The following is a 25997-nucleotide window of genomic DNA, read 5'->3' on the forward strand; positions in this document are numbered from 1 at the left end:
ACATTATTCACAAGCCATACAGAATTCTCAACGTAAAAACCAGCCTGCCATATTTGGTCAAACATTTAATCAGCTCACCCCGAATGCCTTGGCAGGGCCAGAACAAGTGATTTCATGGGTCTTGGAAGGCTCTCGGGCTGGACGTTCCCCATCCCTGCCTTACAGTGTCAAATTAAAATTCAAGCTCCCAACACGACTTGCTCATTTTAGACAACATCCTATATAAAAGCAGCACTGGGGAAATATGTTCCTAAGGATAAATCAATTGGTTCCTGTTATATTAAACAATCTGTACACAGTTTTATAGCAAGAATTCTTCATTTAATGGGGAGTGATTAGAATTAATCAAGTGTTTGGAGCCATGGATTGGAGGTCTCCCTAATGGCTAACAGCATGCAGGTTACCATCTCGCTGGGCATGATGGTTAAGCCTTCTGGCGTGGAGGAGGAATGGAGCTGAGTTCAAAATTTAGTGCCACCTCTTCCTACACTTGTGCCTTTGCATAGTTTCTTTGGTGTTTGTGCGACTTCACAGTCTTTTTTCTAAAGTGAGAAGAAGAATGAAAAGACTAATTTGATTAGCTGGGTTAAATGAGTTAATGCACTAAAACTCAAAACACGGCCTACCACATAATAAACATTCAAAAGTGTAACCTATCTTACTTGGTTTCAAGGGAATCTGAATGTTGGGGAACTGGGTGTTTTCCGAGGATATTTGCATGGATTTGTATCTGTTGTTTTATCCCATAATGTAAGGTATTCACTGAGCTCAGTGTTTAGAGAAGCAGAGGGTGACCAGAGAGTGAGTGTGGTACGTATGGAATGATGAATGCAGAGTTTGAAAGCATCTAACGTTTTGACAGTGTGTTTCACGGTTGTCCTTTCTGCCTACTCCCTGACAGCTAAGTGTGACCACAAATTTCAAGTGGGTCTCAGCACCCCCGGGTGAATCAGCTCTTCCAGCTGACTTTTCAAACCTCTTCCCTCACACCTTCAGCTCCCCTCTCAATTCTTCATTAAACTCCTCCTCCATCACTAAAAATAGCAACTGAAATAATTACTTTATCTTCTCACCAAACCACATGCTCTGCCTTTTCTTTACACCTTTATTCGTATCCTGGATCCAGACCCTCTCACTGACTCATGGAATCTACTCCTGAAATGATATCTTTCACTCCTGAGTCCCCAGTTTCCCACTCTTGAATTATTCTTATCACCATAGACTGTGCTGTAATAGTCCCATCACCAGAAAATCCTCTTGAGCCCATTTTCCAGTTGCTGCCCCTTCTCTCTGCTCTTCCCTAGCCTTCCAGTCATACGACTCTCTTCAAGTCCGAGGAATGACCTTCTCTTGCCAAATTCATGGTTTTTCTTGCTGGGGCTCTCAGCATTTGGCCCAGTTGAGCACTCTCTTCTTTTGCATATTTGCTTTGCTTTACTTCCCTGACCTGGGTCTCTGCCTTACACTCTTCCACATACACTAGACTCATTCTCGCTTCTGCATATGTTCCCTGCCACCACTGGCGTCTGTGCATGGCTACTTCCCTCACCGTTTTTAGGTCTGTTCTCTCCAGCTGCCATCTCCTAAGAAAGGCCTTCCCTGTGCTTTCTTTGACTGAGCCATCACCATCTATCCCTATCGACTTTTGTATCTGCTAACTCTGGTTTTGTTTTTTGTTTTTCACCAGCTGAAATATTATATATTTCTTTGGGGGTTTTTTCTTTGTTTATATATCTGGTAGGTCATCCAGTGACAATATGAACCCCTTAAGGACAGGGACTTTGTCTATTGGTTTCTGTTAAGAATTTGAATATTCTTACCACATAGTAGACACTCAGTAAATGTGTGCTAAGTAAATGAATGTTCCTGAGACCATTCCCCAATTCCCCCTGAGAACTCCAGTCCACTGCCTATCCATCGTAGACAAACATCTCAATGGTTAAATTTTCCTTCTGATTCATGACTGAACTGCATCTCTTGTCACTGATTAAAAGAGTTTATTTCCTAACAGACCCACTCACTACTTCCACTCTAGTTAGTGAGCAAGCTTGTCTTCCTTCTTCTGTAATGAACTAACACATCTCTGCCTTTGTCACTATCTACATGTGCTTCAGGTCCCAAATGAATAACTGTTGCAAGGACTTCAATTCTTTAAAAAGAAAAGTCCCCTATTAAAACAACAACAACACATAATTGCTTTTTCTCCTGAGATATTTTTATACTGTGTCCCTAGGGAAGTGTTCCAGCTGATGGCCCAGTACAGGGCAGAGGCCCATAGACAGACAGTCTGGCTCCAAATTTTGCTCTGTGTTAACATAGTATTTAGATATAGAGAGCTGCTGTACTTGAACCTGACTTAGTCATATGATGGTAACATCCGGTTTAGAATCACACATTTAAGGGGCAAAAGTTATTCATTATTTTCAATTCGTTCTCTTTCTCTCTCTCTCTCTCTCTCTCTCTCTCTCTCTCTCTCTCTCTCTCTCCCTCTCCCTCTCTCTCTCTTTCTCTCTCTCTCTCAAAACAAATGTCTTGGGAGTAGTTTCAGTATTTTAATAGAGCAGAGCACAGAGAAAGTTGGCAGAAGTTCAGTTTGCCCCATATTAAACTCTGCTGTAGACACTTTGAACCTATTAGAACTGTTATATATGTAAAATATGCATCAGAGCTTCCTGTTGGTGCCTTTATTATCCCACTTTTTTCCTCTGTCCAAGTTTTCACTATCACTTAATTTCAGACCCTAAACTCAACACTCCCTACAGGTAAACTGAAAAAGGCAGTAACTCTTGATTCATAAGGTGCCCATATTTCTACAAACATCTAATGAAAATGAGCAAACATCTCTGTATAAAACTTGGGTTCAGTCCAGAAGTATATTTAACTCTCAAATGCCTGATAAAACCATGGAATTGCAGGCGCCGGCAGCTCTTTCACAGTAGTCTGGCAAGGCCCAGCGAGCCCAACACTTCAGAGACCTTTCTAAGGCGACCCCCACCAAATCCCTGCTCATCTTTCTTGGATTCTTACATCTGTGGGTCCTTTAGCTAGAAAAATGTGATACTGTAATCCACTCACTTAGAATCAACTCTCCCAAGGACTTAGTAAGATGGGGGAAAAGAAAGTAAAATTAGATGTTTGAAAGTCAGCCCTCACTAGACATTCTCTTAGAAACTAGATTATCACCTCTTACAGGCATGGTTTTCCTTGGCTTGTGGCATAACTATCCTTAGCCTGTCTGTGCCAAGCCTTTGACATGGCAGATGAAACCCCTCCCTTTAGATAAGCCTTACTCTTTGGAAACCTTGGTAAAACACAGCTAGTTTACACTACGGCAAACCGCAAACCTAAACTTTCCTTGTTCACAAATAATATTTTGCCAAAGTGCTTACGAAGTCCTAGCTCTCCCAGAGTGTGTGTTGTGGGATTGCCATAGCTTGATAAACAAATGAGCAACCCCTTCAAGTGCCATGGAGTTGTATTCCCACTGGAGTAGGAATGCTCAAACACAGTTTTCATCATACCATACGCTGTGCTTACTTGTTAGAGAATTATTGTTGGTTTTCTAAAAGTTATATTTGTTTGCATGCTTATCAGATGCACAAAATGCATTTTTCGTGGACTTTCCTATCACTACTGGGGTAGCATAGAGAGTTATGTACTTCAGAAGTGTGGAATTGATGAAAGTAACAATCAAAGGAGAACAGTATATTTTCTTCCATCCCCATAAATCTGATTTGTCAATGCAAAGAATGTGAGGTCTAAACATAAGAAAGTCAATAGTTTTATTTAAAACTTAAAGAAGAAAAACTGGCAAATTGTAGGATAAGAATTTAAGCAACCTAATCTTGAGAAGGAAAACCTTTTAAAGAAGACATTCTGAACCCCCATGTGAAATATATATCTTTAGGGCAGTAATCATCAGAAACATACGGAGGAGTGTGGAGCTCAGTTTTATTGTCCTGCATCAGTGAACATTCCTCAAAAGCACAGAGCGTCACTAATGGAATTACATGTTTTCATGCTATAATTACATTTGATTTTTCCTGATATTTTTGTAGACATATTGTTCATGGTCCCATGACTATACAGAATATTTACAAGTTTTCTATGTTTTCAGCCTATGCAACCCCCAACCCAAAGAGAAAGGAATTTTTTTACACAAAAAAGACAAATGTATATTTTTACAACTTTTATTCAACCTTTAGAGATTTTCTTTCAAAGATAACAAAAACATGAACAACATAAAGAAATAAGAAAAATAAGAATTCTATACTTGAAGGAAGCAGAGCAAGAGAGATCCCTCTGAATTCTGAAAGACTTTGAGACCAAAAAAATAAAAATAAAATAAAATAAATAAAAAAGCTTCATATTTTTGTTCTTGTTCTTGAATGACTCTTTTTGAATAAAATGGAATTGATTTGATCTTTGGATATGTTTCTCCAAATGATCCTGACACTGGAAGACAGATGAACCTAGCAGTAGAGTCCTCCTTACTAAAGGACACAAGACCAGGATACCATCAGGGATGTGAACAATGGATATCTGTTTTCAAGAAGAGAGAATCTTGAGCTATGAATTCCACAGAAGTCTCTGAGGAAGAGATGTAGACAATTAGAAAATTATGCTGACATTTAACATATTCTTACTGTCCTTTCTTTCCCTTCTCCAATATCAAGTCTTGGCTTTACTCAACACACCTCAGTGACCTTTTTCTTTTCTTAGCTTAGCACTCAATTCCTATTCTCTAGCTCTTAATCACTACAAAATATGAGGTGACACTCACTTCAAATATATTTACACTCTAGGGCAGTGATAGCGAATCTATGACACGCGTGTCAGAGGTAACACGAGAACTCATTTTTTTGGTTGATTTTTCTTTGTTAAATGGCATTTAAATATGTAAAATAAATATCAAAAATATAAGTCTTTGTTTTACTATGGTTGCAAATATCAAAAAATTTCTATATGTGACACGGCACCAGAGTTAAGTTAGGGTTTTTCAAAATGCTGACATGCCGAGCTCAAGAGGTTCACCATCACTGCTCTAGAGTGTTCCCCTCAAAGCATTATGGAAATAGGAAGAAAATTGGTTGTTGCAGCATAGGTGTAGAATGAGGAGGGGCTTCTATTTGCTAAGTGAGATAAGTTCAGGGGTGTATATGAATACTACTGGGCCCGACCTGGATTGTGTATTTTATCATAAATTAATATCAAGTTAGCATTACATTTTCCCAAGTTAAAATACATTTCTTGAAATGTCATTTATTAGACCATTGAAAACACAAGTTTGGTACTCTCTCCTTAAATTCTTACAATCTGGCTCCTGGCCCAGCCACTTAACCTAAATCATCCTCTGAGGTCTTCCAAAAAGACTTCTCAGCCAAACAAATAGTATTCTTCTAGATTTGTCAGCTTTATTCAAAACCATATTCTCCCTACTAACAGGCTCATTCTGGTCTCAAATTCTGAGGGTTTGTTCCATCTAGGTTTTCTATTTTCTGTATCTTCAGGGTCATCACTGTTGTAGTTCTCTTTAGAGATCATTCCAACTTTGATCTTTTAAACACCATGTTTGAACATGAATTACTTCCCTAGCCCAATCCCTACACCCTCCTTACTTTTTAGTCTTTCGCTTCTTGATGCCAGGCTTTCAACTGTAGTTGGTCATGGTAAAGTACGAACTCTGGTCTTATTTCTCAACCCCTTGCTGCTGTGTAACATCTTGGTTTCTATAAACAAAAAATAAGTCACTTGACTCCTTACTAATCCCCATACTTTCATTAAACTTCTAAGTGTATATATTTTCTACATAGATTACATCTACTGAATTAATAATTCCTTTCGTTATCCTCAACCCTTCTCTCTTTATTCCTAGTCAAATGCAGGTTAGACCAATCTATACACTCATTGCAGATAAATATTGCCTGTTGACCAAAATGAAGTTCATAATTAAGTGGTGGTTTCACCGTGCTCCACCAGCTCTTCGTATCCTGCCTCCAGGTGACATTGTCTGCTCAAGTCCTGCAAACATCCAGTAGACCTACTTTTCTCCCAGTCCTAATTCTTATGTATCATTCTTTAAAGGAAATCCTTTCTTATTTTTAACGTCTGTAGCATTGTTCAGTATTCCATCCAAATACATTTCTCCAAAGGACTGTCCATGGAGTATATGTAGACCGGATCCTCTCATAAACATACAGATTTATGTCAAAACTTTCCCTAAATCATTTTTATGTGCACATAAATTCCTATAAATTCACAGATGCATCTGTATACTTATTATGTCTTAAATGAACCCTTGGAAAGGTACCTTTTCAGATAGTTGGGAAATCTTTTGAATCTTAAGTAAAAATCTGTCGTCATCCCATCCCCACAACAATATGCACTTAAAATATGTTTAATAATAACTGTAGTTACTGAAATTTTACCTCACTGTGTGTGTATTTTCTTCTCAGGATCCTCCCATGGCTGTAACCCTTGGACTCCGAATGGAGGAAATGATTTTTAATCTTGCTGATACACATTTATTTTTTAATGATTTAGAGGTAAGAATTTTAAAAGTTAAGAAAAGTTGTATCCAACTATTAAAATGTTTGGATGGTTTCTATAACACCAGATAACCTCAAGAAAACTTAAAGATAGAAATTTAGCATAAGAGAAGAGTAAAGTTCCTGTCAAGGGGAAATTTGTATATATAAATGCAAACAAAAGCTAAATTTAGTTAACGAATTGTACATATATCCTGGCACAGAATTAGAACAGAAATATCTCAGATCTGTGTGCGTTCAAATACACTGCTCTTCATCCTGTTAGTGTCTCAAATACAATCCATGTGCACTTTTGGAATTAGCATTAGCTTTTTCGGGATATAAACCAGGATACTCTTTAGGTTAATCACTGGACAGTAGTCTGAGATGCTATTCATGGTGCTAACATGGATCATTACATTTTGTAGATAACTTGACACCTAATTTTAGACAACATCATCATTCTTCATTTCCTCCCCATTCAGATGAAACACTGCTAGAGCTGATTATATCACACATCTGACTGGTTTGATTCCATTTATTTGATTTCACTGGGTTTTTTTCTAATTTATTTTTCCATTTCCAACCTCAAATGAAGAGAAAGTGAAACAACAACAAAATGAAAGGACCCAAGGAAAAAATAGCCTCAGAATAGCTGAATAGGTCCTGTAATAGGTATATAATCTGGGTGTTAATGATCTGAGTCATTAGGCATTCAGACAATAAAATTTGAAATAACTGAGTAGCTTGGGCACTGGACCAGGAATACTTCCCAGTCAAGCACCACAATGCTGGAAGAGATTTCTCTTTCTTTTTTTAAAATGTCATATTTAAATTTAGTTTTTTATCTCATGGTTTCACAGTAGAGTAAAAATGTTTGTCTATATTATGAATAAAGAGGGATATTTTAAATTACTGAATCCTTCCCACTTTGTGTTCAACATTATTTTACTGGACTTTCCATTAAATAATTAACAACCTCTAGAAATTAATATGTTTATCACATTATTTTTCTAGGGGTGGAATTGTAGGGTTACAAGCATAAAAATTATGTCTAAGGTAACTGCTAGCTGAGTGGTAGAACTGGGATTTGAAACTCTGGAGTCTGGCTCCAGAGCACATACTTCTGCCCCGCACCCTGCTGAATTCACAGAGGCGTGTGAGAAAGAAAAGCCAGGTTAGTCAGTGTCTTCAGTGAGATGTTTTTTAATTACAGGTTCTTAAAATCCAGTTTTACTCACAGTTAAGACACAAGAGCAAAAATTGTGTTGTTCAGTATATCTGATAAATGTATGTTCTGGAAACCTGTGTAATAGTATTTTGTTGTTTTCTCTTCAGTGAGTCGCTGTTTTTACTGGATAATAAAATTATTGTCTGTTTAAAGCAGTTTCTTTTTTTTCTTTAATGGACATAGGAATGATTAGTATTTCTAGGCATGTGTTTCAGTTTTATTATAAGAAATAATAATCACCTCTCTAAAACCTGATTTAAAGTAATCTTACTACTGATCCCTGTCTAGTATACAGAATGATTTTATATATACATGATAATAGGAAACACATTTGAACCTTTTTGGAACTTGAATTTTTATATAGACTTATAACTTCTTAGGTTGGTTTTTCTGTTGGTTGAAATAGGTTGGCCTCATTATAAAGAGAATTTTAAGATTATTAGTCCTTCAAAACCTATAAAAAACAACAACAAAAAAAGGAAGTTTTGTGTGGTTTTATCCAAATTTCATAGTTTTTATTTTATTTTATTAATTATTTTTTTACTAGAAATAAATGGACTAAATGACCCATTAGCTATTTTACTGGCACATTAGAAGACAGATGGAATAAATTTGCCACCCAACTTTTAACAGAACACAAAAGAAAGTGAAAGTAGCATATAATGAATTTGCAAATGCTTTTGACATGAATATTTGCATATCACAAACATATGCTCAGCTATGATGCTTTAAGCATTTTTTATTTTGGATTAGGTACTATATAAAATATTTTTTTAAATGCCTGGAAAAATCTCTGGTAGAAAAATTAACTGAGAAAACATTGGTATTGACTTTCTTCCTATGATTACAGCTTGTTAGTTGTGTTTAGAATGTGATAAAAATTTTATTTGACTCAAACACTAAAACTTAGTATCCAACAATCCTGTACTTAATTTTTGTAAAAAAAGTGATTGGGCCTCTTGCATATGAATTGATTGAATTCTCATACATGCACACACACACACACACACACACACACATACACACCACACACATGCCACATGCACACATGCACAGTCAAAGTGCCCAAGGAAACTCAAAAGCTTTTCCTGACTTAAGTGAGATAAATACTAAAACTAACAAAATCTAAACAATGGGTTTCAAGATCATTCAGTAGCGTTACATACATTTCCACTATCCTTCTGCATCTGATTTTGAAAGTCAACTTTACTTTCACCCAATTTTTTATTTCAGTAAACCTCTTTTAAGCAAAGATTGTTATGGGCTTCATAACTGATATTACACTATTTTTTTTTTTTTGTTTCTGACAAACAGGAGAATTCCTCAAGAGAGGAACTCTATCATTAGCCTGTTATGGTCCCTCCCTCCACTCTTGTGTATTTAATCTCTCAAGGTTTCTTTTCTTAACCTAAAAATCTAATTTGAGACTGAAATCCTTCAATAGATACTGTACCATATGTAGTAAGTAGCAGCTGCTTTCACATAATTCTTTAGAAGACACAAATTTAAATCCCCCTAATAGACACTTCAAGACATCCTGCCCAACTGCAGAGAAGGCAAATGTTCACACTACTCCCCCGAAGAAGAGAATGTTCTGTTTAAACACAGTGTTATTTCAGTTAGAATAACTTCCAGAAAAAAGGCACCAGGGAGTTCTGGCTCACAAAAGTGAGAGAAGACTGCTGTGGATTACAACTGATAAAGATCAGCGACAACATTGCGGTCACCTTATAAAACAAAATTAAAGAATTTAAGATTAGTTCCAGAATTACCCCAAATGTTTGAGTTCTTATACTGAAATTTGTTAAAGCCAAAGCATTACATTGTTTTTAGTATTTCATGTTTTGGCCAAGATGATTCCTGCAAAGTTCCTCTGAGTGAAAACTAATTGAAGAACAATTATTTTGATTTTTCTGAAAATGTATGTGATTGAAATTCAGGTTGCTTTCACTGGAGTGTAATTCTCGGGCAAGAGTCCAGAGTCAACAAGCATAGCTAACTAGGCATAAATTTAAAGAGAAGTTCCATTTGGAAAAATCTCAAACATAACTTCAAATATGGAGCTCATGGTCCAATAAGTTTGATATACTGATGTCCTCAGGAGTAAAAAAAAATGAGTTTTGATGCAAAATGTATAAATTAATCATGTGAGTTAATACTTTAAATGTCAGAGGAATTTCTCTAAAAATTAGGATAAGAGGATATTAAATATAGAAATAACATCTAATTGCCAGGGTAATTAAAAAATGTCCTCCAAGTTTCTTTTGGATATTATTAGTTTTTTGTAAAAGAGAGACATGGAAATTATTTACCTGTTGAAAGATTTTAGAACTTAGGTGGAAATGAGCAGCTTCACGTGATGCCATATCAATGGTGTTTTAATTCAGTCTTCATACTTACCAGGAAGGTTACCATCTCTAAATAAGAAGTAATCCTTGTCATCTAGAATTACTTTGCTGCCTTCATATTCTGGGGGATGAAATTTATTTCCAACTTTCATGCTAACAGCTAACCTGTTAAATCTTTCCACTCTTTCTTTTAGAATCCAAAAGAGCTACTACTATTGCTTGAAGTACTTTTCCCTGAGATTTTTCTGGAAGCAAAATGCCCCTTTTGGTTAAAGTTTGGGCTGTACTCATTGCAAAGAATACTCAGTCAAAATGAGGAAGAACCGTTCTAAGTGCCTGTCCTGTCATGCCTCTCATGACCAGAGTTCTTAGCTCATTCTCTCTCCCTCCCCTCTACTCTTGATATAACTATCTTCTTACAATTCTCACCATCTAGAATATTATCTCATATCACCATAACTTTATGTTCAAAAATTTAAATAACTGCCTGGCCAGGGTGGCTAAGTGGTTGAGCATCGACCTATGAACCAGGAGGTCAGGGTTTGATTCCAGGTCAGGGTTTGATTCCCGGTCAGGAATGCCCAGGTGGCGGGCTCAAACACCAGGTTGGGGTGTGCAGGAGGCAGTGGGTCAATGATTCTCTTTTATCATGGATGTTTCTATCTCTCTCCCTCTCCCTTCCCTGAAATCAATAAAGTTATATTTTTAAAAAAAAGTAAATAACTGTGGTACTTCTGTCAATAATGATAATATGTCCAGACTTCTGCCATTTATTCAACAAAGAATCATTGAGTGATTACTCTGTACCGGATTGTGCCTATAGTGGGGGTATATCCAAGTGACCCAAACATCCCCTGTGGGAGCTTCCAGTCAGATTAGCTTTACTGAGCCTTCTCTTACCTGTGACAATAGGTAGAGATTTATTCAAAATTTACTAAACCCATAATTTACGTAAATCCTATGAACCTTTAAAATTAATTCACATGTATTTTCAGCTTATGTACTAAAATTGTATTGATTGGGCTAGTCATTCAGGTTTTGTATATTTTTTAAAAGCCAGTGTGGAAAGCTAGAGATGAAAATAGCAAACTTTCACTACCAGATATGTTCAGGTCCTATAATGAATAAGAATAATAGCTGGAAAGTTTTTTCTTTTTACTATGGCATCCTATTTTCAAATATTATAATTTTTAAATTCTTTTGAATAGTAAGCATTATGTATACAGTCAGAATCTGTGAGTATGACAAGCAGTTGAGGGGGAAAGAAGCCCAAAGAGGCCAAAGCATATTTATTCTGAGATTAGTATCCTGGCCAAATTTCACCCTTTGGTCAGGTACTATTTCACTGAAACTTTGCAGATTATTTGAAGATAGACTAGTAAAGAACAGTAAAGAAGAACTGAATTCTTATGCAGAAAAGTTACCATTTGTTCTGAGCACACTACAATTTAAATCAGGTCAATTGTTGGGTGTACATACCTACACTTTATTTTCCTCTGAGTTTGTAGCGCATTGGATGTGGTAATTCTTCATTATTTCCCTTTTACTTTTTAAGTATTTTTTTTATTTTAAAACTTAAGCAAAAGAAAAAAAGAAAATGTCACCTTCCATGGTTCTTAGCTTTTTTTTCCTGTGTTAAAAGACCAGGCCTTTTACAATAACACCAGCATGAATTCTTTCATGGTATCCCAGGCCTAGCACAATGCAGGAAGTCATAGAAATCTCACAGGAAGTCATAGAAATCTCCTTAATCAGTGAGCCCCTCTGTTTCTGCTCAACAAATAATAGTAACCACCCGAGGTGCTCAGACCAAAGAATTTTGTGTATCTTCAGGTTTAGCTTAGCTTCACAGCAGAAATGGAGAAATGGCTGAAAGGAAACACCAGTGATTATTGTGAAGACTCAAAAGCGAGTTTCTTATCAATAATATTAACACTAAAATTATTTTTTAAGTTGCCCACATGCCATATGTTCTCGGACACCTTTTTATGGCATTCTTCTGGATTTAGATTTTAGAGAGTAGAAATGGTGCCATTTTTCAGCAGGAGAGAATGGGCAAATGCTGCCATCTTCTGGCCATAGCCTGATTGAAATGGGAAGATGGAAAAAACATTTAAGTATGGTGAAAAGCATCATTTGAAAAACAAATCACTCTTCCAATGTTTTTAACAGGAGTGTGATCAAGTTCATATAGATGATGTCTCCTCTGATGATAATGGGCAGGACCTAAGGTAAGCCGTGGCTTTTAGTACGCTATTTCCTACAGAAATTTAGCTATGGAGTTTTGCACATGTAATTATTTCTTTTATCTCTTTTTAATATATTTTGGGTGTTGCAGTACCTACAGTTTTGCAACTGATGGCTTCCATGCAGCTGCAAGTAGTGCAAACCTTTGTTTGCCAACAGGTGTAAGAGGAGGGGTTGACTGGATGAGGAAGTTGGCTTTTCGTTACAGAAGAGTAAAAGAATTATACAACACCTACAAGAACAATGTCGGAGGTATGTGTGGCTTTTTAATTCTAATAAAGGCACTCTAGATAGAGGTAGAATTTGAACTGTAGTTCCATGTTCCATATTAGAGATTGGCCTACTATGAAATAAGTTATCAAGCGCTCATGTGACCTACATTGAGCCAAAATATTAAGTTTCTGAGAGTGGGTAGAGGGGGTGGAGACCTGACAGCAAAATAAAACGTGCAGCTCTGTCAAGGGCATTGGGAATTCATTATTCCCAGGCGCTTGGTCAAGACTGACAGCAGGACATTTAGTTTACCTTCTTCAGCTATGATGGTGCCAGTGAAAACCAGGCAGAGGGACTTATGGAAGCAGAGGGAAGACCTGTTTAAAGACGAGAGCTCCAGTCATGGAAACAGAGTTGTTAGCAAGCATTCCCTTGCTGGAATCCTACCAGAAATAAATATAAACAAGTGCTTTTTTTTCATTTTGAAAACTTTAAGAAGTCTCCCTTCCTTTCTGAGATCAATTTTAAAAATATATTTTAAAACCTGTGACTTTAAAACTAAGATCTTGAATGCGCTTCTCGATATCATACACCTTGATGATCTCTACTATTAGAATCAATTTTAGGTCAGGATCCTAAGATTAGCCATGAGGTCACATAAAAGGTTTCTCTCTGGGCTTTGTTTTTCTTTTTAAAAAATGAAAAAAAGAATGATGAATAAGGGACATAAGCCAGAATTAAAATGGGATGATACAACTAAATATACTTGTGCATACTATACATATGTATATGTACATCCACATACATGTCATTGAATACAATATAGTAAATAAAATGTTTACCCATATTAAACACACCTATACTCATCATGAGGGTGGAACTGTGGGTCCATTCACCTATATCCCAGTGCCTTGCTAGCCTTAAGACACATAACAGATGCTCAGTAGATACTCAGTAACTATAAAAGAAGAAGAAAAATACAGACCCTAAATAATAATGTTAGACACCATAAGGAAGGTTACATATGGACAACCTTCATTTCCAAATGAGCAATAGGCCCTTGCAGGCTACTGGCTTGCCCGGAATTTTAGGAGTGCAACTCAGGTTTCCTAATTCATTCTAATGCTCTATATAAGACACTTCGTGAAATCAAGTAAATAGGTATCCTATTTAAAATCAATTGTGGGTGATATGTTTAACTTTAAAATAAATATCCTTTTGGAAAAATCTGAATTTTTATCACCCAGGTATGTTATTATTTCCTTCTTGAAGAGTATTATTAAAATTATTTCAAAGTTAACAAGATTACTAATAAATAATCATATATCTTAAAAAGTTTAAACAATGGCATGAAAGTCCATTTCTTTCTTTTTTTCTTTTTTTTTACAATTTGAAATCTTGCCTTTATTTTTCATGGTTGTAAACACTTTGCCAACATCACAGCTTCCTGTAAATATCATAGTTAGTGGCTGCATATTGTTCCATCATAAAGCCATGACACAACATATTAATTTTTTTCTTCCTTTATTGATTAAGGTATTACATATGTGTCCTTATCCCCCCATTGCTAGCATCTCTAGATTGGGATAAGGACTATATATGTGTTCCCAGTATTCTGAAATACAATTAAAATAAGAATTTTTCTTTGTAATAGATTTACATGATCTTGTTTTGCCATAAAAGGAAGGACTTAAGCAAAAAAAAAAGGCTTTTTTTTTTTTTTATCATAACATCAACATAGTTTCAACCATTGCCTGTAACTATGTCATAGATTCAGGATTTTCAACACAATTTTTAACTTGTCATAAAACAAAATATTTCTGACAGCTTTAGTACAAATATTAGAAACATTCTATAAGCTACATGTGATAATGCCATCATTACTGTTTCAGAGTGGTAATGGTTGTGGTTATTTAGAAGCTAAACATTTTCAGACAGCCAAAGCATTTGAGGTATGGTAACCCTTACAGGAAGCTGGTAGATCCTGACCTCTCCTCCAGACCTCTTGCATCACAGCCTTGGAATGGGACCCAGGCAGGGGAGTGGTCAAAGCTCCTCAGGTGATTAGCATCTTCTGTGCCAGATTCTAGGTTCAGTGAGGGCAGAAACTGTGACCCATGGCCCACCGTTGCACTGTTACATCCCAGTTTTCAGCCCAGTACCTGATATCTAGAAGTTGTTCAATAAATACTTATGGAAGGAATGAATGAATAGATAATCAATTCTGAAATGAAGGATAATACTACTATAAATCAGTCTCTCTCTCAATTTCTGATATCGGCTGGAATAAAAATTATCTAACCTAGACAGAAGGGAAACCAAACAAGGTGTTCCTGGATAAGGTTCATCTCCTGACCCTGCTTGCTTTCGGTGTTGCAGGACTGCTTGGCCCTGCCAAGAGAGACGCGTGGCTGCAGCTGAGGGCCGAGATTGAAGGTTTGACAGACTCCTGGCTAACAAATGCACTTAAGTCTTTATCAATTATTAGTACTAGGTAAGTGGTATTGTTGTAGCTTCTATATATATTGTATTGTTTCTATATATATTGTCTTACTAGCACAACATACATAAATATGTTTTACTTTCTAGACTATTGTAGTATTTGAAGGGACTGAACAATTCACTGTGTCCAATGATTTTCAGTGTGTATGTGTTTGGGGCTAAAGGATGAGGGTTGCTGCCTCTCAGAATAACCAGGAGATCCCATCTCTCTACCCTTCTCTCCTCATAACCACTAATCCCCACAGAAGAGCATGTGATTTCTAATTAAAAAAAAAAAAAAAGATATCACTGTTGGTGACGAAGTATAGAAGATGATGGCAAAAATAAAACCACTGTCTATGCAAAGGGTGGATGTTTTAAGTCTTTGTGTCATTGTAGATAAAATGCATGACTTAAATGCATCAAAAAAATGAAGACAAAAACCCAGCCGGCCTAGCTCAGTAGTTGAGTGTCAACCTATGAACCAGGAAGTCATGGTTTGATTCCCGGTCAAGGCATATGCCCAGGTTGCAGACTCAATTCCCAGTGTGGGATGTGCAGGAAGCAGTCGATCAATGATTCTCTCTCATCATTGATGATTCTATCTCTCTCTCCCTCTCCTTTCCTCTCTGAAATTAATAAAAATATTTTTTTTAAAAAAAGGAAGAGAAAACTCTTTTAAAAAATTGTAACCTTTGTGTTGTTTGAACTACACAGTGAAGTAATGACTTGTTAGTCTCAATAATAGTATTGAATAGACTTATAACTAGTTGAACAGCATGTGCCATAAATGCTAATGAATAAAATAATGTAAATCTGGAAGTCTTAGCTAGCAAGGTGAGGGATGAGTCTTTGTACTATCCTGTTCCTTAGTTTTGTTTCTGAGTAAGAGGAGTAAATAAATGCATGCTTAACAAATTGTGGATAACACAAAATTCAGGGGGGAAAGAGGATGTTTGGGCTGGTTGAGTCAGCATACAGGAAAACCGTGGCAGGGTAGAAGGAGAGTCCAATATTTGGAACATGGAAGTAAAGGAGTGTGTCAAATCCTGCGCCAGGTTTCTAGCCATGGGCCATGACCAGCAACTGCACTGATAACAGAAAGGCTAAGTGGGGAGGGGAAGGGCAGTGGCCCCCTGGGTTAGGCTGGGGAAGCCAGGACAGAGTACTCTGCCCAGATGTGGGCACCACATTCCAATGGGCTGTGACATATTTGAAGCCTCTTGTTTCCAATGGCCAGAGGCTTTAGGCTGTGGAAAGCACATGAAAGGAACAGTTGGAGGGAGGAACCACAGAGTTTAGTCTGAAGAAGAGTCATGTGTGGAACAATAATACCAATTCAACTACTTGAGATGTTAGGCTGAAAAGAAATCACATTTCTCTGTGTCTGTGAAGGAGACAATTAGGACTGCTGAGGAGGAATCCTAAGAAAGGGTGTTCTTGCTCCATGAGAGGAAGAATTGTCACAATTAGAGGTTGCTTTTATGATGATACTTGCTGCCCTGAGATCTCCATAACTGGTGGTACAGAGACCAAAGGTTAAGAAAGCTGGGGGGGGTGGGGGGAGGTTTCCTGAAATTCCATATAAAACAGAGTGGAATGTGTATGTCTCTGGGGAGGAGTTCAACAGCTTTTATTATTTTTAAAAAGAGGTCTCATAGATAGTTAAAAACCAAAGGTTATGACATTATTATATAGATTCTATGTGTGTTATACATAATATAATTATACTAGAGACCCAGTGCACGAATTCGTGCACAGGTGGGGTCCAGCCAGCCTGCCCCAATGGGGGCCGATCGGGCCGGGCTGGTGATGGGGAGGAGCCACAGGTGGTTGGCTGGCCAGCCTGGCCCCTATTGAGGTGCTGGGGGCCGATTGGGGCCTGCATCAGGCTGGTTGGCTGCCGGTCATTCAAGTTGTTCCACCATTCTGGTCATTGGGCTTTTATATATATATATAGAGAGAGAGAGAGAGATTATTATTGAGGTCAGGTTTCTGAAAATTAATATAGAGAATGTTTTACAGCCCTCACCAATATGTATTAAAAACTCATGATACAGACGAACAGAGAAAGGTCCGTAGCTATGTGCCTTCTGATTCCCAATTTCACAGATGTGGCTGTGAGCCCCTCCAAGTAGGATGGCTCAATTTCCCATAGTCAAGAAGGAGGACCACTGTCCCTTCTTCCTGGGTCTCTGCCTCACAGCAGTCTCCACTCTCTTGGCATTTCCTTTTTCTCCCCACCCCAGTGCTACCATGAAAGAAATAGCTATAAATTGCAGAATGAGAGATTCTCACTCTCAAAGGGAGGATCTTTGAAGAGGACTAAAACTTCGGTCGTTAATGCAGTTGCCCTTTATTGTCACTGAAGAGGAGATTTAGGGATTCAGCCCCTTCTGTACTAAATAAGGATCCTCTCCAGGTTTCCTTCTTCAGGATCCATCATCTGTGCTATTTCTTGTACAAAATCCCAAAACTCCTGTCACCCATCCTATCACCCTTTTTCTGCCTATGTCCTCTACTTTCCCAGGGTCTGAACACACAGGGACTCAGAGTCTTGTCACCCTAACCAATACCTGCTCTGGATACATTTAAAACTTAGAGTTAGGCCATTCTCCCTCTCCTAACCTTGTCATGGCTGCTAAAGGTTGAGGTAGGTATTCTCTGAGGTTCCAAAGGGACCTGACGAGACAGTTATTACAGAACACATTTAATATTGGAAGGTGTCTTATTTACTTGTCTCTGTATCTATCTTCTGATCCAGAAGGGGAGAAAAACACTCCGTACATCTATGACTTCTTTTTGCCCATTTTCTTCTATTTCCCCATTTGGGGATATATTTCTACCACCTGCCATGGTGCCTGCCAGGTAGTAGGCACTCCATAAATAACTGTTGAATAAATGGTTAGATTATCAGGTGCTTTTTACCATGGAACTGAGACGACAGTGATAGTTTAAAATCTGTACTCATAGAGACTATTTAGTATTAGAAAACAAATATGTGTATTTCCTCCCTGTCTTAGGAGTAACTGCGTAAATGTCTTGGTAACGACAACCCAACTGATCCCAGCACTTGCGAAGGTTCTACTCTATAGTTTAGGAGGTGCTTTCCCCATTGAGAATATTTACAGTGCAACTAAAATAGGTAAGAAAATTATTTCTAAATCGGTATGAAATGTGTTCACTTCTGTGTTTGGGAGGATTTCCTTAATTCGAATCTCTGCATGATTCTCCATGTCATCAATTTTGCTGTTAGAATATCAAGCACATTTGGATAGTACTCAAATAACAAGTCCCCTCCATCTTACAAATGCAAATTTTATAAAACCTGTTATCTGAACCCAGCAACTGGGTAGTACTGACTCATTTTATTATATACATATATATTTCATCATGACACATGTTTTCCGAATAATGCACAGTATCTCTAGTCATGGCATATAATATTTTATTTAGCATGGTACATAGTATTTTATCCTTGTATATGTAATCTAAATCTAACATAAAAATACTGTTTTGGCAGGGGAGTGTCAGATGGCTTGAACTAGTGCCCTTAATTCCAGAAAAAAATAATTTCATGAATTAGAAAACATAATTGGAACATTCATAACACATGAATGGCAAGAAATCCACATTTCCAAAAATGTTCAGTAGCAATCAAAGGATGACAACCTTGCTTATTTGTTAATATCGATTTGTGGAGTCATCTTTTACTTGAAGTGCCTTTCACAGACTAAGACTTCTAGTTAACTTTCAAAAACAAAACTTTATCAACTTCTGCCATCCTGAAAGAGTTAAATAAAACAGGTCATGTATTCTCTGTCTGTCAAGGAAATGCCTGGGGAAATAGATGGGTTGGGTAATGTGCCCTGAAGGTCAACAAACTTAGGCTCTGGCACCTCGACAAGAGAAGTTCAAAATCCTAAAATCCCTTCCCAAAAATAACCCACCCTGGGCCTTGCAGAGTTTTGATACTGACACAGGCAAAAGGAGCCGTAGTTGCAGCTGTTTGGGGAATGCAGTTAAAGAGAGCCCCAGGCTTTGAAAAAGTAAATTCTACGTTGTCTTAAGCACTGCAGTTCAGAGCCCTGATTTCAACCCCATTCATTTTTGTATAAATGTATGTATTTATGCTAGTAGGATTAATATATAGAATTTTGTGTTATGAAATATCAAATAATTTTATACCAGGAAAACATTTCTTCTAGTAAGGATAATATTTATTTTTTGGCCAAATTATTTCTAATTTTTTATCTGAAAAAAAATATTTTTATATTTTCCTTTAAGTTAGTATTTTTTTTGGAACTATCAGATTAAGAACAAGTATAGAAGTAACCATGACTATATGAACATTCTGGGAATGAAAATCAGAGAATAATGCCAGTGTTATAAAACTGAAGAACGTGTAGAGATCCTGCGAGTTGCCCCCATAGTGCAGTCAGAGGATACAGTGTCACCCGTGCTGTGGGCCACACAGCATTTTTAGTACACTTAATCTGAGCAGACTAGCTCCCAGCCACTTGAAGAAAAAGTTATATGTTAAGGTAAATCCACATCTTAGTATTCCCTCTTTCCTAATAGGTGAACCTTCAGTAATTCACAATAATATTTTCAGCTGACCTGTCTATACTATTTAAAATTAACTGGCAAAAAATGCTACATCTAATGAAAAGATAAATGTTAAAACTTACAGTTGTTTGCAAGGGTGTTCGATATGAGTGAATGATACTAACATTTTCTCTGGGTCAAATGCTTGACCCTACAGCTTTTTTTGAAGCATGGAACGTATTTGTTTGATCGTCTGTCCCCAAGTAAAGACTTAAACTGTTCAAACGTATTTGTTGATTTCATTAACCCAGAGGCTGCAAGCTAGTTTTAAGTGATTGATGTTCAAGAGAAATTAACTTGCCACTTTATATGAATCTTTAGGTTAATGAATGCAATGGCTGGAAGAATAAGCAGTGCATTGTTTTTCAGGCAAGGAAAGCTGTTTTGAGCGTATAGTGTCCAGATTTGGCACTAACATAACTTATGTTGTGATTGGAGATGGCCGAGATGAGGAGCATGCCGCTAACCAGGTAACTTCACTCTGAACTTTATCTCATTTATCTTCCAGGAAAAGAAAGTTGCTTTGAACGAATAATGCAAAGGTTTGGCAGAAAAGTAGTATATGTTGTAATTGGGGATGGTGTAGAAGAAGAACAGGCAGCAAAAAAGGTAACCTGTCTCAAACAATGTTGGTGTGATACTTCTAATGCAAGCTTTTTCGTTTGCATTCCTGTAGTTTGGCCCAATGGCAGCTTGATAAGTGATTTAAATTTATAGATGCAAAGCAGTAAGAGCATGAGAAGGTCAATACTTACATTCAAATAAACCATTTGGAGTCTAGCATTTTTTGCCTGAAATTTTACAGGAAATGCAGGAAAATTTAGTTATATTTATTTGTGTGTGTGTGTGTGTGTGTGTGTGTGTGAGAGAGAGAGAGAGAGAGAGAGAGAGAGAGAGAGAGAGAGAGAGAGAGGAATGAGAGAATGATCTATAAGAAAGAGGGGGGGAAATAACCATTTTAAGCACATGATATTTCACAATATAAAGAAGTTTAATGAGCTTCATACAAAATCATGGGATTCAGTTCTTACCCTTTGCCCCATCCATCCTCTATGCCATTTGTTCCCTGTGAGTGCCTGGTAGCAAGTATGCTCCCTGATGACAAATGCTGAGGGTAGATTTAATAACCGAAGGAGAAACTGTTATGAGAAAATTTAATAAACACTACTGGAAAGGGATGTACTATTCAGATCCTTTTGTGCCAACTTGCAGAGACTTAGAGGCAACATGCCTCACATCTTCTAGAAGCGTGTTGTCTATTTTGGTGAGCCACTGGCACGTGATTGGAGCCAAGCAGCTGGCTTTGAACATATTCAGAAGTTCTCCTGGGCCCTAGGTATTTAAATAAGCCTTTTCATCTGGCCCATATTTCTGAAGAAGATATCAAGGCAGTTAAAAACCATTAAATGGTTGGTCCAAGATCAAAAGAGGAATGATATCAGGATTGGCCCAGACACCAGACTGTCGGTCAACACAACAGAGACATACTGCTTCCTTTTCTGAATGATAGCAAAGCTATCATCTAGCCAGGACAACAGTGATATCATTTATAAACAAAGCAAAATGATGAATTAATATTTGGAAACAATGACACATCAGCTTATATTGTTTCAATAGAAAGAATGCTGTCCTTTTTATCCTGAGGAGATTTCAAATCATCATCTAATAAAGCCTTCACTAAACACTCGCATGTGCTGAAGTGTTTACCTGATCCCCCCAAATCAACATAAACAATTTCCTAGAAAAGTTTAGAGCTTTCACAAAAAGAGAAAGGAAATGATTTGTGTGTGTAGTCAATTCAAATCAAGCAAAATGGAGAAAGAGAACGAGTTCCCACTTTAAAAAGGTGTGCTGACGTGTTTGGCAGCCATTAACACTCAGAGAGCCTGTGCAGGCTTAGCCTCCCACAGAGGGCCTGGGTCTTAATTGGCAGTCAGTGGCCCTAGACAGCAACTGACCCTTTGGACATTCTGTATGATGCGTCAGGGATGCAGTCTCCAGAAATGCAACTTTCATTGCTGACTACTATTTGAAATCCTTCCAGCTGCACACAAAAGAAATATCTTCTGGAGTTTGTCAATGTCCGAGTCCATGTTGTTTTGATCTTCATGTTGATACCATAGTAACTCACAACAAATAGCAGTCAGTGCAAGCCACTACAAGTGAACATTTTCATGTCTTTTAGCCTATGCGACATTCACTTATATTTGGGTCAGGGCAATAAAATTCACTTTTCCAAACCAAAGACAGTATATGCCTTTGAAAATGAAAACTTATACCCTAGTTGTTTATGGCATGAAAAGTAGATTTGGTGTACCCGTTTCTTGTAACCTCTGCTTTACACCTAAAACTTCAAGAGAAAAAGGATGATCCAGGAGGATGAGAACCTCGGTCAGAATGCTATTTCCAAATGGTTGTTTATGTAGGTACAGTGTTGGTGATGGTGAAGGCTTATAATTCTATTTTGAAACACAGGTGGTTGGTTCCTCTAGTGACCATAATGCATGCTTTTCTTTGAATGTAGCTGTAATCGCATGTGCAGAAATATTAAGTACATTTTTATTATTACAAATAGATCTGAGCTGAATGAAAAAAATGTAATTCTAGTGAATTTCTGTGTTTAATTTGATCTAAAAATATAGGGTGTGTTTTTTTTGTAAAATGAAAAAGAAAATTTAAAGTTTAGGAATAGTAATGTAGTTGCATTCCCCCATAGAAATATATAATACAAACGATATTTGTAATTTTAAATTTTCTAGAAGCCATGTTTTTTAAAAAAAGTAAAAACAGACAAAATTAATTTTAGTAATATATTTTAATCCAATGTACCTAAAACATTATGTCTCAACACCTAACAAATATGAAAATTATTAATAAGATGTTTACATTCTCTTTTTTTACATTCAATATATATTTTGAACTGAACAAGCCACATTTCACGTGCTCAATAACCACATGGGACTACTGACTATCCTTTTAGACAGCAAAGAATTATGTAACAATAGTGATTATTATTTTAATGATTGATTTTATAATAAAATGTATTCTTCACTTTTTATACAACTGTATTTTCATTATACAAAATATGTTATATAAATATATATTCTATAAGATGCCATCATCCAAAAATTACAAGTAATGCTTTGATTTTAATTGCTCTAGTACAGTGTTCCTTTTTTTCATTATCCACAATGGAGTTGTTTTATACATGTTTTTTTCTGAGCACATCCCACTATGAAATTTTAAGCCACACAGACACCAGATACTGGTATATTTTTGTAGGGCCACAAACCATTGTAATGCCTAAGAATGTTTGCCCCAGAAGAACCCTTTTTTGTCCCTTTGCCTGTTTCTCCCCCCGTAAGAATGATTGCAAGAGTGCTTTCTCTCAGTCCCATACCAGTGAAATAAATTGGTCAACTCTTACTGACTTAAACCAGTTACTCCAGAAAAGTAAGAGAGTTGATCAACTCCACATTATTTTCAAACTTATATAGATCAACTTCAAATTATTTTTTACGTAGAACGGGACTCACTCTTTTCCTCTCAGAAAGACAAAAGACCTTAGGCTTAGGAAGTTTATCATGTTTAAATTTTGTTTTTAACTGAGAGATGGAACTTTAGGAGTGATTAAAACTTGCTTTCCATCAGCCACATAAGATTTTGATGCCCAAATTGCTTTCCCAGTTGCTGCTGTTGGTAATGATACTTCCTACAATAAATAGTAAACTACCTAAGAAACCTCTATATGTACTTTTCCTATCATCAATATCCAGTTCAGATCTATTTCTCTATTATTTTGACAATGCCATATTGATACTACCAAGCCTTAGAATATGATCATCCCTCTCCTAGACTCCCTTCCTTGAACCTGGGTGGACTACACATCCTTGTGTGTACGGCTGCTTCATTGAGACCATAGTCATGATCTCTCTCCATCCCCTCCCCTTCTCTTTCCCATCCCCCCTCTCTTAACCACACAGCACAACATGCCCTTTTGGAGGATATCAAGTCACTCAGACCTCTTGGCTCTACATCAAGCACTGGAATTAGAGTATTTGTAACTGTGTTCTCTAGCTGGAGATCCATTTTTTTATATATTTCAAGTACACTGAATTTTATGTGTGATTCAATGCCTCTGGCTTTACACATATAAATTGTCTTAAAGGATGAAATCATATTTGGAATGAAAATTCCAGAATGAAGAATTCAGATTGCTGAACGGGATTAAACTTTAGTGCTACAGAAAGGAAGCTCTATGGTCTTATATTTACAACACGTTAATGGTTTAACACAACAAAACAAAAAATATCTGTGGAGGTTGCTGGTACACCGAATGAGTCCTAACTGGAATTAACAGTTTTAGCAAAGAACTTTTACCCTGGCAAAGCACCGACACGTGCTCCGTCTGACAAGGTGGTGTTCAACAACATTCCTCACAACTGGAGATCTTCTCAGCCCTGAGGTTTGAATCTGACTTTAGCCTACCTAGCCCAGAAAATCTGAATTGGAATGCACTCAGACTGTATAAGGACAATCCTATCTAGACCTGTAATTTGTGTAAATTATTGATGAAGATAATTTACTGTGACTTTATTAGCAGCTGACTTTGAAAGTGGATGCAATTTTTCTTTCATTTGTTCGGGAGGGAAGCGGGAGGGGAAATGGGAACCTAATATTGTCTCTTTTTTTAAGTTTGGCAAACAGAATGTTCATACTGATGTGTTGTGCCTTAAAGATAAGACAGCATTTGTGTGTTACAATGTAACTTTGGTTAAAAAAATCTCTGTAGATACTGACAAAACAAACCTTTGTGATCATTCTTAACATGACCAAATTTAAAATTCAAGCTATCAAAGCTTAATACTGCATCAGCGAGAAACTGAATATCTGTTGCAATAAGAAAACAATACTAATAAAACAAAGCTTGTGTTTTATTTGGGTTCTTAGTAATTCCAGTAATTGTATGAGGCAACTATTTGTGCATCCAACCATAAGCAAAAGGTTTGGGAAAGACTGTGGGACCTTTACTTAGGAAGTGAAGTGTACGTTGAAGTCCTGAGTATCCTTTCTACAGTTTTATTGGGGAAAATTAAGAGCCATATTCATGATGACTTGCACTGTTTTGATTGTGACTTTTTTATAAGTGTAAGTTGTGTAGAGGAAAATATTCTCGTAAAAATTATAAGCAAGTATCACATAAACTTTCTTAGAATATATGCCACGAACATGGCTTAAAATTTACATTGAGTAAACAAGGCTTAAAATAAAGCTAAGTGTATTTATTCCCAATGCCATTGCAAAAATGAAATGTCACCAGTAGTGGGAGGCGGATGCCCCAGATGGTTTCTAAGGGAAAAAGTGAATCAATGAAAATTTTACCTAGAATATCATCATAAAATAAATTAGCAAGTGAGCCGGACCTTGGCAGCATTACTAAAATTACAACAGTGAAATAGTACCTGGTTCTCTGTCTTTACACATCAATCAAGTTTTTCTCCATTACAGACCTACATACCTTAGTTTCTGCCTGCACTGTTACTGCAAAATGGACTGCATTCATTGCACAGAGAACCTGCCATTGTTGTGTTTGCATGTTTTGTGTTTGTTTTTTTTTCTTGGTGCGTAGCCCATGTTAGAAACACGGTACAGGTTCTCTTATCATTTTGTGTGACATGATTTCCCTTGTGGAAATTTAAGACTTCAGGATCTAGGTGTGTTTTCATGACGTCTGCACCTGCCGTTCTGTGTTTAAGTGTCATACTGTGGAACTGGGGTCAGCTACCAGGCAGCGCCCTAGCCAGACGCTGATTGGGATAGTTCACCGTCAGAGGCTCCAGTGGCTCCCATAAGGTCAGTGCTCTGCACGCTGATCACAACATTCACTGTGCAAATGTGATTTTCTTTTCCAGGCTACGAACCTGCATTTCTTTACTGAATGCAAAGACTATGTTTATGTTGGGCAGAAAGAAATTGAGTTCCAATTTTATATAAGCTTGTGATTTCATCACTCAGAACTTATACTTACTCTTTAAATTGTGTAGCTTTTGGCTACCTCTGCCCTAAGTACAGTTGCAGACAAATTAAGGTTGGAATGCTTTTAATAATGATAATAATAATAATAATTCTTAATTTTTGTTAGCCTGTAGCTTGAAAATAACAGTTTAACAAATTAAAGAGCTGCATTGATTATCAATAATTATATTTTGTGCACTAAAACCATAAATATTTATTACAGTGAATAAAACGAAAGTATCTTAATGGTATAGCCAGTTTCTTTAAATGACAGAATGGTGGCATTACATCTAAATTTTTAATTCTTTCTCATATCAAACAAGCAAG

At 36.9% G+C, this 25997-nt stretch overlaps 1 protein-coding gene and 1 pseudogene across 3 annotated transcripts in view; one reads left to right on the plus strand and one right to left on the minus strand.

Moving 5' to 3' along the window:
• Window positions 1–24272, plus strand: part of EYA4 (EYA transcriptional coactivator and phosphatase 4) — a 227065-nt gene extending 202793 nt beyond the window's left edge. For 2 of the 3 annotated variants that reach the window (XM_036318349.1, XM_036318350.1), the window contains exons 13-19: window positions 6456–6545; window positions 12279–12337; window positions 12445–12605; window positions 14946–15060; window positions 18071–18192; window positions 20164–20264; window positions 23639–24272. In XM_036318349.1, the coding sequence (XP_036174242.1) occupies window positions 6456–6545; window positions 12279–12337; window positions 12445–12605; window positions 14946–15060; window positions 18071–18192; window positions 20164–20264; window positions 23639–23719 (729 nt within the window). In that variant the 3' untranslated portion in view covers window positions 23720–24272. The remainder of the gene's footprint in view (window positions 1–6455; window positions 6546–12278; window positions 12338–12444; window positions 12606–14945; window positions 15061–18070; window positions 18193–20163; window positions 20265–23638) is intronic. The other variant, XM_036318351.1, reaches the window with a different exon arrangement.
• LOC118660680 lies at window positions 10142–10454 on the minus strand (annotated as a pseudogene).
• Window positions 24273–25997: the final 1725 nt, after the last annotated feature.

This window comes from Myotis myotis, unplaced genomic scaffold (genome assembly GCF_014108235.1).
Source record: "Myotis myotis isolate mMyoMyo1 unplaced genomic scaffold, mMyoMyo1.p scaffold_m19_p_7, whole genome shotgun sequence".
In the NCBI taxonomy this organism is placed as follows: Eukaryota; Metazoa; Chordata; class Mammalia; order Chiroptera; family Vespertilionidae; genus Myotis; species Myotis myotis.